Genomic DNA, 15,154 nt, shown 5'->3' with positions numbered 1-15,154 from the left:
TGTAAGGATCCAGTTCCAAACCAGCCTGGGCAGGAAAGTCCCTGAGAATCTTTTATCTCCAGTTAACTACTAAAAGCTGGAAGTAGAGCTGTGCCTCAAAGTGGTAGAGCTTTACCCTTGAGCACAAAAGTCCAGGGACAGTGCCCAGGCCCTGAGTTCAATCTCCAGGACTAACACCAAAAAAAGCAAGTCTTTGCCATATTTCTTAACCCTAGTTACTCAGGAGGCTGAGATTTGAGAATCATGATTACAGTACAGCTTTGGCAGGAAAGTCCCCAGGACTCTTTAACTCCAATTAACCAGAAACAAAAGCCAGAGGAGAACTGTGGTCAAGTAGTGGAGTGCTACCCTTGAGAAAAAAAAGCTCAGGGATAGCACTTATAGGCCCTGAGTTCAAGGGCCAGGAGAGGCAAACAACAACAACAACAACAACAACAAAACAAGTATTTCGAATTAGTAGTTAACTAAGCAAGTCTTATAATTATTTAGTATATAATAATTAGCACATTAAAAAGCAAGTCTAGTGTGTATCCTTGAAGCAAGTAAAATACATTAAAAAACAAATCATAGACAGAGTAAAGGAATTAGAAGTAAAGACAGGCAAGAGAAAGAATTTAAATGTTCTAAGTATATGAAGAATTGGACTCTTGGTAGGATCGTGGTTCAAGTGGTAGAGTGCGCATGGCTGTTGTCAGAATTGCATCTTTCTAGCCAGCTTGTCCATTTGGGGTAGATTGCTTTGGGGGAAAGGCCCTGGAGTTTTAATTTGAAGAAGCTGTGTAGGTGATTTTATTTTAAAAAAAGAAAGGAAAACTACTGTCATGTCCTCTAATGTATTGCACGTGTTTGAGTTTAAAAGTAGAAAAGGCTCCTTGCTTACTTAGATGAAACTAAACATTTAGAATATAGACTTACAGAGTGAGTAGATTTTCTCTTATATGAACTGTTGTTGGTAACTTGTTAGTATTTGTAAGTTATAATAAACTACAGATGCCTAATGGCTATAAAAGAAAGAGCACTTTTAGGGCTGGGAATATAGCCTAGTGGTAGAGTGCTTTCCTCATATTCATAAAGCCCTGAGTTCGACACCACATATATAGAAAAAGCCAGAAGTGGCACTGTGGCTCAAGTGCTAGAGTGCTGACCTTAAGCAAAAAGAAGCCAGAGACCATGCCCAAGCCTGCATTCAAGCCCCAGGACTGGCAAAAAATAAAACAACCCCCCAAACACTTCTTATCACCTATCCTTTGCTCTAGTACCCATTCCTAGTATTTATTCAGTGTTTGGCGAGCTCCATTTTAGTTTACTCGTAGAAGCTGAAAATTGTGTTGGTTACTGGGCGCTGGTGGCTCATGCCTAGAATCATAGCTACTCAGAAGGCTGAGATCTGAGGACCCTGGTTTGAAGGTAGCTGAGGAAGGGAAGTCTGTTAACACTCATATCTCTAGTTAACCAGCCAAAAGTCAGAAGAATTGGAGGTGTGGCTCAAGTGGTAGAGCACTATCTTTGAGCAAAAAAGCCAAGTGGGAATGTGACAACCTGAGTTTAAGCCCCAGTACCAGCATACATTAAACATCATGATGATTGTACTACTGTAATTTAAAAATATCTTTTATCTTTTTAGTATTTATACTGTAGAGAAATGCTACCTTTATTTTTCCATATAAGGAAGTTAATGATGTAAAGGTAATCAAACTGAACCATGGGTTCATTTTTAACATCTTATGTGTGTGTGTATGTGTGTATGCATGTGTATGCATGCATGCATGCATGCACGTGCACATTCCTATTTTATACTGATGAGGACCTTGTTTTACCAAGTGCAATTATATCACTGGTATCCGTTCTTTTCACATTTATTTATTTGTTTGTTTGTGATTCCTGGGGCTTGATCACAGGGTCTTGGTGCTTTCCCATAGCATTTTCCCTCAAGGCTAGTGTTCTACCACTAGATCCACAACCCCACATCTGGCATTTTGCTGGTTCATTGGAGTTTAACAGTCTTTCCTATCCAGGCTGCTTTGAGCCATGATTATTAGATCTTGCTTCCTGAAGAGCTACAATTATAGACGTGAGCCACTGGCACCTAACTGCTTCTCCTTTTTTTAATCTCTCATTAAGTGAGATATAATATTAAATGTCAGGTTTAACTTATGGGAAAAGGATATGTTTGGCATTACTATTGTTGCTACATGACTGACAAAAGCATTTTTTTCTTCTTATTTTAGACAACCAGATGTTCCAATATTTTATTACAGTTGTGCCAACAAAACTCCAGACATATAAAATTTCAGCAGAAACACATCAGTTTTCTGTCACAGAAAGGGTAAGGCGAAACTGATAAAAACAATTTTTATTAGCATTTTATAGTTGTTCAGCTGTAAGATAAAGTTGGACTTTAAGTTGGTGCCATCTTCCATTTAAAACCTAGGACTCACTAAGTGAAGTGAGCCAGACCCAAAGAAACATGGACTCTATGGTCTCCCTTATTGGGAATAATTAGCACAGGTTTAGGCAAGTCACAACAGAGGATCACAAGAGCCCAATAGCTATACCCTTATGATCACATAAGATGATGCTAAGTGAAATGAACTCCATTTTATGAAAATGATTGTTATATCAGAGTTGTAACTACTTTCAACATCCCATGTGTATCTGTAGTTTCTACTATTGATGATGTTCATGTATCACCTTCTTGTGATTGTATCTACACTATCTCTGTAATCTTATCTGAGTGTATGGGAAACAGTGTGTACTGGTATTAGAATTAGGAAATTCAAAGGGAATACCAAAATTGAGAGACAAAGGGTAAAATACGAGAAACAACAACAAAAGCAATACTTGCAAAACTGTTTGGTGTAAGTGAACTGAACACCTCAGGGGGGGATGGGGAGGGGGGAGGGGGGTATGAGGGACAAGGTAACAAACAGTACAAGAAATGTATCCAATGCCTAACGTATGAAACTGTAACCTCTCTGTACATCAGTTTTATAATAAAAATTAAAAAAAATAAAACCTAGGACTCTTGAAATGAATTGTCATTTAAGTAGAAAAAAAATAGAAGTGGGTATTAATATGTTCTAGGGCAAAAGAAGTAGATTTAAAAAATCTGAAGTGTTCCTATTCACTTAGGACTTAAAATTGTTAAACTATGATTATATCAGTGATCTAATTAGTGTCATTATTTTTTTGGTTTGGGTACTGGGGCTTGAACTCCGCATTGCACTCTTTTGGCTTTTTCACTCAAGGCTGGCACTCTACATTTACCAGAGCTCCACTTCCAGATTTTTGGAGATCGATTGGAGATAAAGACTGTCCTACCCAGGCTGGTTTGGAACCATGATCCTCACATCTCAGCCTCTTGAGTATTTAGGATTACGGGTGTGAGCCAGTGGCTCCTGGCATAGTGTCATGGTTTTATATCATTCTTTGTCTTAGATTACAGCAGAGTTTTCTAATATCTGTGCTATCTGTTTTTCGTGGACCACATGAGGTTATTGAAGGTGAGATAGCACCTTTGGTTCATGCTGTGCATTGTCTGATAGATAGAAAGTGTTTCACAACCTCAGGACAGACAGGCAGATCAGTCAGTCAATCATCAAAGAAGAAAGTTTTATAGTTAGATGATTAATAGATATCTCTTCTGAGTTTTGTTGTTGTTTGGTGTGTTTAAGGCTGATAAATAATCACTAGTATCTGGAAGAATTCCAGGACACATTTTAAGTTTTTTGTGTTAAATCTGTATTCTTCCATATGTAGGTTTCTTCTACTATTGTTATAAATTATTATGACTAGGTTCTCATATATACATAATTTTCCTTGTTCTTCTGAGATTAGGTATTATTTTAAGGATGTATTGTGAAATGACTAACTTTTCATATGGTTTGAGGGGGAAAAGCTATCAGTATAGATAATTGTATATGTATGTGTGTGAGTATACACAATAGTACATAGAAACTAGGTCAAGCATATGCAAATGCATACTCTGCTTTTTCACATTTTTGTGAAGTTAGAGAGCATCTCTTTTCTGTAAGTTGGCCAGCATCTGAAAGATAGCATGTTCAGTTGAATGAAACAGTCTCTGTAAGAGACTCTGGCAACATCTGGAAAGTGACAAGCACATCACCATGGATGCAGTGATCTCTTCCCTAGGACATCTTTCCTGAGATATAATGGGATAAGTACAGAAATAGTGTGTTCTTGCTAATAGTGGTAGGAGACTAGACATATCCCAAGTTATGTATGTCTACAAAGGAAGAATAAGAAAGATGTCTCTGTCCTTATATGGTATTATGTCCAGGATTTATTTGACAGGATATATTAAAAAGACAAAAGTTAGCTTGGTCCCAGGGGCTCACAACTGCAATTCTACCTACTCAGGCAGCTGAGATCCAATGATTGAGGCTTGAAGCCAGATTGGGCAGGCAAGTCCATGCGATTCTTATCTCCAGTTAACCAGCAAAAAGCCAGAAGTGGAACTGTGGCTCTCGTGGTAAAGTATTAGCTTTGATTGAAAAAGCTAAAGGAGAGAGTAGTCCAGACCCTGAGTTCAAGTCCCTGTACTGGCACAAAAAAATAAAAATAAAGTAGTACAGTTCCAGAGCATTTACCTTTGAGGCAGGTGTTTGTGCTGATAAGTAACTAAAATAGTTATGCTTCATTTATAAAAGAAGAGGAAAATTGATTTGATACAGTGAAGGATGAGGAGGCATGGAGGGAAAGGGCTGCCCTTTGTAAAACTCTCAGTACCCCACATAAGTCATTATTAGTCTGCTTGTGCTACTTGAGATGTCCCAGTCCCTACTCAGAGGCATCCGTCTCTACTACAAGTGATGCTAGTGTAGTCATAACTTGCGGTGCTGAGCATGTCGGGGCAAAGCGGAGCTGCTCCTGGACCCTCAATCAGTGGCTTATGTGGGCCTATTGCACTAGGAGTAGGGGAATAGGTTTCTTACTACAGCCAATGAAAATGTTCTAGTTTTCTTTTAGTAGTTGTTAAATACCAGTAACTTCATTATTAATATTCCTAACACTTGCACTTTACTTATAGCTTTGTCAAATTAGTTAGACTCTGGCTCAAAAGTTGTAATTGAATCATAGTTTGGATCTATAATAGCAATCTATCAGAAAGTTTGGGAACTCGATTGCTGAAATATAGACAGGATAGAATGAAATAAAAGTGCTTTTTATCCATGTGCACATTGTGGTAGGTAGTTCTAGTTGAATTCATTAATTTTTTTCTTTTAAAACAAAACCAGTAGCTCAAACATTTATATCTTTCTACTTAGTGCATTAATTTTTTTTCTGTATCTCCCATATAGTTTAAATAATAGACAGTGAAACTAGTTGTTTTTAAATCCAATCATTTAAGTAGCAAGTGTTATTCTGTTGTGAATTCCTAAAAGAAATAAGACTCAATTTTACCAGAATATTAGTTTTAATGGATTTAGTCATTAAGGAACATGCCATAGAATTAGTTGCGAACTTATGGGGTTCAGTAGAAAAACCTGAAAATGGGACAGGGTCTCATTGTATAGCCCGGTGGTCTCCTCTGTGCAGTTCCTCCTGCCTTGTGCCTCCTGAGTGCCGCGATTACAGGTGCGCACCCCCATCCCTGGCTGCATTTTGTTGTTTAGGTACTTCGGAAAGCTAACCTCACAAGGGATATTCACTAATTGTCTTGTGAAGAACTTCACATGTAGTAGTTGATAAAGAATTTGGGATGTTTCCTTGTACTGCAGAGCCATAAAGCTAAACGTGGAATCTCTGTGTTAGTAATGAAGTAGCAAGAATTTGTTTTTCCTCCTCTCCTCTCTCTTTCCTTTTAGGAGCGTATCATCAACCATGCTGCGGGCAGCCATGGAGTTTCTGGAATCTTCATGAAATATGATCTCAGCTCTCTCATGGTGACTGTCACTGAGGAGCATATGCCATTCTGGCAGTTTTTTGTAAGACTCTGCGGTATTGTTGGAGGAATCTTCTCAACAACAGGTCAATATGCATTTCTTAATCTGACTTGGAGAAGTGTCCATTCCGCTTGTGATGCACTTACTGGGCTGGGGTGTGGGTCAGTGGGAGAGTGCTTGTACACAATGCATGGTCCTGGGTTCTGGGTTCAGTTCTCAGCCCTGCAAGAAGCTGCATCTGGGAGGGGGAAACGCATCTATACACAGATGTTTTAAGATTTGAATTATACTCACTAGCCATTAAACGTAAGTGATTTCATGTTGTTTAGTAGTTTCAGGGAGATGAAATGGTAAGCTATATGTATCCTGGGCATGGATAGCAGACAAAACTAGACTTGACTTCAGCTCGGCCATTTGTCTGCTGGGCTATCTGTTTTGTCTGGAATTTTCTCATCTGTAAAATTTGGAATCTAATACCTAGCTTGTGTGTTGCAGGGTTAAATGAGAAAATGCCGAGTAATAATCACTTCAATGTTAATTTTGCTTTCCATTTATGGTTCTTTTAGCGGTGCAGCATATAAAAGCTAAATAGCTCATGCTACACTGAATTTAGATCCAGTGCTTTTGAATTTTGGTCTGAGATTTTGGGATGCACTAAAGATTGTTAGGAGAATTGTAATTATGAAAATTTGAGAATTAAGTCCAGTATATAAAGAAACTATTCCTGTTTTATTTCAGTCCCTGTTTAATGTTTACACACAGTTGGGTAGTTCACATATATGAAATCATATGTTTTTTTTAGAATTATAACTTTGGAAAGAATGAATAGCTTTTCTTACAGAATTTTCTGTTACTATTTCCTTTCAATTTATTTGAATGTATATTGTGAATATCATTTGGTTTAAAAAGTCTGTGAGCTGGGGCTGGGGATATAGCCTAGTGGCAAGAGCGCTTGCCTCGTATACATGAAGCCCTGGGTTCAATTCCCCAGCACCACATATACAGAAAATGGCCAGAAGTGGTGCTGTGGCTCAAGTGGCAGAGTGCTAGCCTTGAGCAAAAAAAGAAGCCAGGGACAGTGCTCAGGCCCTGAGTCCAAGGCCCAGGACTGGCAAAAAAGTCTGTGAGCTAACCTTGAAAAGATTGTGCAAGGTCAGGAATTATTGTTGACTTTGTGATTTTGAAGATGTTTTTGTTAATATCTCTTGAGGGTTTTTTTTGTTATCTTTAGGTAGTTGTACAAAGGGATTTCAGGGCTGGGGATATAGCCTAGTGGCAAGAGTGCCTGCCTCGGATACACGAGGCCCTAGGTTCGATTCCCCAGCACCACATATATAGAAAATGGCCAGAAGCGGCGCTGTGGCTCAAGTGGCAGAGTGCTAGCCTTGAGCGGGAAGAAGCCAGGGACAGTGCTCAGGCCCTGAGTCCAAGGCCCAGGACTGGCCAAAAAAAATAAATAAATAAATAAAAACAAAGGGATTTCAGTTCAACATGTCAGTTTATGACTACAAGGCATCTTGATCAGTGTGGCCTCCTTCCATCATTTTCCCCTTGTCTCTCACTCCCATTCATCCCCTCAAGTTTTACCTGGTTCCTTTTTCATATATGTACATTGAAGATCTCTCTCTTTCTCTCTCTCTCGCTCTTTCTCTTTCTCTCTGTGTCTCTGTCTGTCTGTCTGTCTGTCTCTGTCTCTCTTTTTCTTCTGTTGGTTGTGAGGCTTGAACTCAGGGCCTGGGCCCTGTCCCTAAGCTCTTTTGCTCAAGGGTAGTATCTACCACTTTGAGCCACAGCTCCACTTCTAGTTTTTGAGTGGTTAATTGGAGATTAAGAGTCTGTCTCATGGGGACTTTTCTCCCAGGGCTGGCTACTAACTGTGCTTCTTAGATCTCTTACTGAGTACCTAGGGTTATAGGTGTGAGCCACTGGTGCCTGGCTGTACTCTGATTCACCAACCCCCATCCTTTTGAGAATTTTAAACAGTAGACATAAATAATGCAAGCCAATTGGTTTCCTTTCTTAATGTAGTCCATTATGATTGGTGAGTTTTAATTATAGCAGTGACAGAAGGACTTAAAGAAATCTGAACTTATTTATTGCAGGCATGTTACATGGAATTGGAAAATTTATAGTGGAGATAATTTGCTGTCGTTTCAGACTTGGATCCTGTAAAGCTGTCCATTCGGTGAGTGGTGTGGCAGGCCTGGTGTCCCCCTGAAGCCCAGTGCCCTGGCCCCAGGGCAGCATGGTGTTAGAGAATAACACTAATGCTCTGGTCTTTCTTCCCCTTGTCCCCTAGGTTCCCTTTGAGGATGGCCACACAGACAACCACTTACCTCTTTTAGAAAATAATACGCATTAGCACCTCCTGAGGGGAAGGAGAAAAAACTTTTTTTTTGCCTGAGATCTAAAAACCTTTTTTAAATAATCAAATATTGTGCAATATATTCAAAGAAAAGTATGAATGAGAAACTGGGAACATACTTATTTAAAAAAAAAAAAAGGAACAAAAAAACCCCAATGTGAAATCCTGTTGATATTGTGTCTGTCACAAGTGTCCTAGAAGAGACAATGCCGCGAATCAGTGACGGTGCTGGCCGGATGCTGGCGCCAAGATGAGCTTCTACTCTCACACCTGGGGACTCTCCATCAAGAAAACCGCAGCTAAGGAAAAGGCTTTTTTAAGTGCAAATGTCACCTGCTTCTGTTTTTACAAACCTGATGTAAGAATAAAAGGTGTAAAACATAATGGACTAGTCTAGACTTTGAAAAAACAAGTGTCACCAGGTCACTCTTAGTAAAGTCACTCGGCCTAGGTCCTTCTGTAGCCATACATTAAGCTATACGGACAAGACCACTTGTATCTAAACTTTAGTCTTAAGGCAACTGTTTGTCTTTTGAACTCTGGCTATTGACTCTTCTAACTGTCGCAGGTAGAATCTTAGAAGACAAAGGTGAAATCAAACACTTGGGTAAGTGTTGTGATACAACATAGCTATCACAGATTTTGCAATGGAGACCCTATTGTGTGAAGAAAGCATGTTTTTAAAAAGACAATGCTAAAATTTCCTAATCACAATATTATTAGGATCTCTGGGAATAGGAATAAACAGATCTACCTCCTGTGATGACAATATCAGCTCCTAAATTCTTAAAGGGGAAAAAACTAGATAGTAAATACTTTTACACATGTGGCAAGGGGGAAGGGGGCAGCTAACTGAAGCAGCGCAAGGCCTGCAGTTTGACAGTGCCCATTACACAAGAAAAAGGATTAGGAAAGAAATACTAACTCCAGTGTGTCCTGAAGATTACTGATACTGAACTAGGTGGTGCTGGTCTCATTTTCATACCCTTGGTTTGAAATTTCCTTAGTATAAAAGATTAAAATAAGCTATGTGCTGGTGGCTCACACCTGGAATCCTAGCTGCTCAGGATCTGAGAATCATGAGGATCTGAGATCTGAGGATCATGGTTCAAAGCCAGCCTGGGCAGGATTCTCCTTGAGACTACCTCCAGTTATCAAAAAGCCAGAAGTGGAGCTGTGGCTCAAGTGGTAGAGCTCTAGCCTTGAGCCAAAAGCTCAGGGGACAGCACCCAAGTACTGAGTTCAAGCCTCAAGACCAGCACCAAAAAAAAAAAAAAAGGAAGAAAGAAAAGATTAGATTGATGGAAAAGAAGAATGACCACTCAGGTACCATTGCAAACTACTTGGAAGATGTGTGCCAGTATCAGCTTTGCTTTTGTAACAATGGCAGGAGATGAGCCATCCACCCATTTCTATGGTTCTAGTCATTAGGGGAGTACAAAAACAATACCAAGGAGATGAGACTGAACAAATAAAACTTCATTTACAACTAGATTTAAAATGATTTTAAGCCTTGGGCTTAATCCCAGTACTGGCAAAACAACCAAGCAGAAGTAAACAAATTAAATGGTGGCTGTGGAGAATGACATGTCACAAGCTATTTTTTCAAAATACTTTTTACTAATTATAAAATTCTTGGAAGAGTAGATAATGGTGAAAGAAATTATGGTGGAAAGACCTTGAGCTGAAGTTTATGTAGAATGTTTTGTATGAATTTTATAGAAAATACTGACGCTTCCCTGGGTAAAAATATATGGCATCATTAAGTACTGGTAAGGTGAACCAATTCATGTGTTTTTAAATTTTTTTTTGAATCAGGAAATTCCTAATATAATGATGTAGTCTTCTCTGAGTTTAAATTTTTCCCCCCAGATATTTGCAATGAAATTAGACAAGAAATGAGTAGAGCACCTCAGTTTAAACTGGAGAGAATCACAATGAAAGACTGAATATTGTTCTTCTAAAGCTACTTGTTAGGAAATGTGATTCATTGGATTTTTTGTGTTGTTTTGTGGGAGAAAAAGTATGCTAATTTAGGATTACTTTTAGGATTACAGCTGTCAAGTATCTTTAAAATCATGTTTTGATACTCATGATTTTGAATTATTTCATGTTTTCTAAATACAGTGTTAAAATTTTATTGAAATGAATCTGTTTCACCAAAACTGATTATATAGAAGAAGTGATTTTTCTTTTTTATAGTATTGGGGCTTGAACTCAGAGCTATTTTTGAAAAATCTATTTTATTATTTTTTGTGTGTGTGCTTGTCCTGGGACTCAAACCCAGGGCCTGTCAGCTTTTTTCTCAAGGTTTTTGCTCTACCACTTGAGCCGCAGCTCTATTTCTAGCTTTTCTGGTTAGCCTATTGGGTATGAGTCTCACAGATTTTCTTACCCAGTCTGCTTTCAAACTGCAATCCTCAGATCTCAGCCTCTTGAGTAGCTAGGTGAGGCATGAGCCACTAGCACTCAGCAAACTCAGAGCTTTTTACATTACTAGGCAGGTGCTCTACCTATGAGTCATGCCTCCAACCTTTTTTTTTGCCAGTCCAGGGGCTTGAACTCGGGGCCTTGGCACTGTCCCTAAGCTTCCTTTGTTAAGGCTAGCACTCTACCACTTGAGGCACAGTGCCACTTCTGGCTTTTTCTGTGTATGTGGTACTGAGGAATCGAACCCAGGGCTTCATGCATGCTAGGCCAACACTCTACCACTAAGAGATAGAGTCCACTTACCTTTTGTCCAGCTAGCCTGGACTGAAATCCCGCTGTTTACATCTCCTGTGTAACTGGGGTGTCAGGCATGTACAACATGCCCAGCTATTGGTTAAGATGGTGAAATAGGGTCTTATGACCAGGCTGGTTTTGAACAACAATCCTCCAATCTCAGCCAGCCTATGTAGCTAGAATTACAGGCATGAGCCACTCTACCTATCTGTAAAATAATTTGTTTAAAGCAAAATCTTGCTTTGACATTGATTTTCATTTTAAAGTTTTTCCATCTTCAAATAGAGTAATCATTAATGAAAAAATTCAAATATGGAATAGCTTTTTAAATATAGAAATATACAGAATGTTAGAATTTGTTAGTTTTTGTCCTCAACCTGTCTTTCTTGTTTGTTCCTGGCAGTAGGTCATGAACTGCCTATTATGCAGCTTTTCTTTCAATCCTTTCATTTTACTAGAATATTTAAAATATACATGAATGTTCAAGCCTCCATATTGTGTGTATTTGTGCACCCATGTGCCAGTTAGGCCCTGAACTCAGGGCCTGGACACTTAGCTTTTTTGCTCAAGACTGGTGCTCTACCACTTGAGCCTTAGCTCCTTTTCTGATTCTTGTGCTGGTTCATTAGAGATGAGAATCTCCTGGGTTTTCCTGCCTGGGTTGTCTTCAAACCTAAATCCTCAGATCTCAGCTTCCTGAGTAGGATTATAAGGTGTGAGCCACCTGTGCCCAACTATTTTTGGGGGGGGTGGGTGGTACATTCAACTCACTTTATTAGCAATATTCTAGAGCATTGGAAAAAAATAGCTCACTAAATCCCCAAGTGGATTTCTTAACAGCATAAAATGGTATCAAATTCTTGTAAGGTTTATCACAGTAAAGTGACATTTTATATGTGGATAACTGATTTTTTTTTTTTTCTCTGCTGTGGAGTTTTAGAAAGCATATGGCAAGTGAAGAATGTCATGGGCTGTGTGGCAGTCAGAAGGCTGCTGGGTGTACAGTCCCGCTCCTCCCAGTGTTCCCACAGGACAAAGCCCCTCGTGTGCTTAGCAGGGACGCCATGGCATTGTGATGATTCCAAGCCCTCAGCGCTAAGGGCTTGTCTTTACTCTCCGTCAGTAATTTGGGTCTCGTTGATGTTAATTTAAGAGTTAGTGCCAGCTGGGTGCCAATGGCTCATGTAATCCTAACTTCTCTGGAAGTTGAGATGTGAGGATTGAGTTTTGAAGCCAGCCCAAGCAGGGAAGTCCATGATTTATAAACTATCCCAAAGCTGGAAGTGGAGCTATAGCCAAGTGGTAGCATGCTAGCATTGAGGGGACAAAAAGCACCCAGGCCTTGAGTTCAAGTTCCAGGATCAATACACGTACACAAAGTTCACTGGAGCTTGGTTCTTTTCCTCGAAAACTCAGTTGCTGTTTATTGCTTGTCACTGCACTTGTCATTGCTGCGTAGTTGTCACAGAACGAGGCAAGCAGAGGAGAAGCAGAATTGATGGCTGGAGTGGCTAGAAGTCTTCAGACCCTCCTTGAAGCCACGTCTTCCCCTTACGTGTGGGATTAGGTGATAAAGTTGTTGTTTGTTTTTTTTTTGTCCAAGACTGGACCTCACTATCTGAAGCTTGCTATCATTGCCTGGCACTCTACCACCTGAGCCATACCTCCAGCCCCTGGTTTTCTTTATAATTTTAAAAAAATTTTAAATTGCTATATAAAGGTGATGTACAGAGGGGTTACAGTTACGTAAGTCAGGGAATGAGTACATTGCTTTTGGGACAGTGCACCCTTTATTACTTTTTTGTGAATTATTAAGTGGTTGTCCAAAGACATTACTGTTCTGTATTCAGGTTTTGAGTACAGTGTGTCTTGATCAGTGCCACCCTTTTTTGCCTAGCTGCATTTTTCTTTCGCTTTTGAACTCTAGTAGACCTTTAGGAAGTCAACCTTTTCAAAATCAACCTTTTTCAAAATACTTATGTGCTCCCTCTTGATAGAACACTTGAGTAAGTAGCCTTTCATCCTGTTATTGTGATGATGTCATCAGTTTTCCTTCCTTTTATGAAGTATTTCTTTACTGCTGGAATCACCTCTAGGTGTGTGCATATGTGTGTGCTGGTAGTAGGGCTTGGACTCAAGGCTCATACCTGGCTTTTTCTCTTTAGGAAGGTGCTCTACCACTTGAGCCATACCTTCATTTTCAGCTTTTTTGCTGGTTCATTGGAAATTAAGAGTCTCTGATTTGTATACCTGGTCTGACTCCAAACCATGATCTCAGCCTCCTGAGTAGCTAGGATTAGGTGTGAGTGTGTCCTCCCACCCACCCCTTTTCTAGAATTGATCCAAGTTTCCCTCCCATACATTTGTCTACCCAGAGCCAACTCCAGACTAGAATCAGCATTTCAGATGAAATTGCTCTATACCTACAACATTTACGTGCCACCAGCTCCAGAGTAGAATCAGCTTTTTAGATGAAATTGCTCTATACCTACAACATTTACATGCCACCAACTCCAGACTAGAATCAGTATTTCAGATGAAATTGCTCTACACCTACAGCAATTATGTGCCTGCAGAGATTTGGGCCATTCTGTGTCACATGGCTTCCATGCAGGGATTACTCTGAAACTACCCACATACACAAGTCACTAGTTGCCAGTTTAAGGAACTATATTCTAGAAAGTAGGCAGCGAGCACTTATACTGGGCTTGCATGTGGAGTTAGCACAGAAGACATAACCTCCAGAGAAATAGCCGAGTGGTCATGTGCCTGTGATTCCTGCGATTCCTTGGCGCCTCTGCGGGCTTCAAGGCTGCACTTCCCAATACCGTGTTGTCTGCTTCCTTTAAGATCTAAACCACAGAGGTGGAGGTGCTGTCAGTTTATTACTAAATCCAGGAAGTGCTTTCCTGAGCTGTGCTCACCTACCTTGGCTTTGTTTTCCTCCTAGTATTTTCATAGGTAGAGACTGTCTTGTACTTTGTATTAAGCCATCGTATGGGTGGAGACAGATTACCAGTGGAGACAGATTACCAAGAGGCGTTTAAACCTTTATGTATTGAGGATTCAAGTAATATTTTTTAATTTAATTTTATTGTCAAGGTGACACACAGAGGGGTTACAATTTCAAGTAATTGTTAGTTGGTCTTGCGGGCCATCTGCTTGGGGTTTTCATGTAGTTACCTACTTTGATTATTTACTCTTCCCAAGGGAGCTCTATTGTGACAAATTTCCAATGCCACAGATGGGACCCTCATTAAAAACAGCCCTAGAAACAAAGCTAGGCATGTGTGTTTATGTTCACCTGATTCCTGGGATTTGCTCTGATGTACAAGTTCTTTAGAAGGCTATCTCCTTTTCCCTGGTGGGGTTGTGGAGTGTTCAGCAGGCAGGACCCTCAACCAGTAAGCAAAGATGCAACAGCAGAAGACAGGCAGAAACAGCTTTACATTAAAGATCACTCAATCAAAAGTCAAGTGGGAATGGGACAGTTCTTGAATTGATGAGATAGGATCATTGAAACAAAGAGATTCTTAGAGCTACAGATTAAACCAATCCTGTATCTCAACTTCATGGACATAGCTGCTGTCTTGGGAGAACTAAAGGTTTACAGAACATGCAGAACTGTCTGGTGGAAAACAGCCTCACCTTTGGACCAGATTAGGACAAACATTAACCCGGAAGATGCCCTGTGTGGAGGTCAGGGGTCATAGACAACGCTGGTCAGAGGCTGCCTTGCACAAGCCCTGCTTATTTATTACTAGTTAATTGTTCCAGAAAGTGATCATAAATATACTTGCTACTCTGTGTGTGTGCGTCTGTGTATGACAGTACTGGGCTTGAACTCAGGGCCTCAAGCTCTGGCTTGTCTGTCTCAAGGGTTGGCACACCACCCCTTGAACCATACCTCCATTTGTGACTTTTTGCTGGTTAATTGCAGATAAGAGTCTCATAGACTTGCTGCCTGGTCCTGAGCTCTCAGCCTTCTCTATGGCTGAGATGACAGGTATGCGCCACCATACCTGGCAGATACTTGCTGTTCTATACTAGCCTTTTGTGCCTGTTTAATTGTCACCAGCTTGTGTGACCTCAGCTCTTAGGTTTTAATAATATTCCATGTTGCAATGCAACATACCCTCATCTCTTAAACAATAAGGAA

The 15,154-nt window shown here is 40.0% G+C and overlaps 1 protein-coding gene across 1 annotated transcript in view; it reads left to right on the top strand.

Moving 5' to 3' along the window:
- Ergic2 (ERGIC and golgi 2) overlaps positions 1-8,953 on the top strand; it is a 38,802-nt gene extending 29,849 nt beyond the window's left edge. Inside the window, exons 11-14 of the mRNA XM_048366894.1 lie at positions 2,229-2,326; positions 5,829-5,991; positions 8,009-8,091; positions 8,206-8,953. Of these exons, the coding sequence (XP_048222851.1) occupies positions 2,229-2,326; positions 5,829-5,991; positions 8,009-8,091; positions 8,206-8,268 (407 nt within the window). The 3' untranslated portion in view covers positions 8,269-8,953. The remainder of the gene's footprint in view (positions 1-2,228; positions 2,327-5,828; positions 5,992-8,008; positions 8,092-8,205) is intronic.
- Positions 8,954-15,154: the final 6,201 nt, after the last annotated feature.

This window comes from Perognathus longimembris, chromosome 1 (genome assembly GCF_023159225.1).
Source record: "Perognathus longimembris pacificus isolate PPM17 chromosome 1, ASM2315922v1, whole genome shotgun sequence".
NCBI lineage: Eukaryota > Metazoa > Chordata > Mammalia > Rodentia > Heteromyidae > Perognathus > Perognathus longimembris.
Note: the sequence above shows the minus strand (reverse complement) of the source record. Positions and strands in the feature narration are given on the sequence as shown.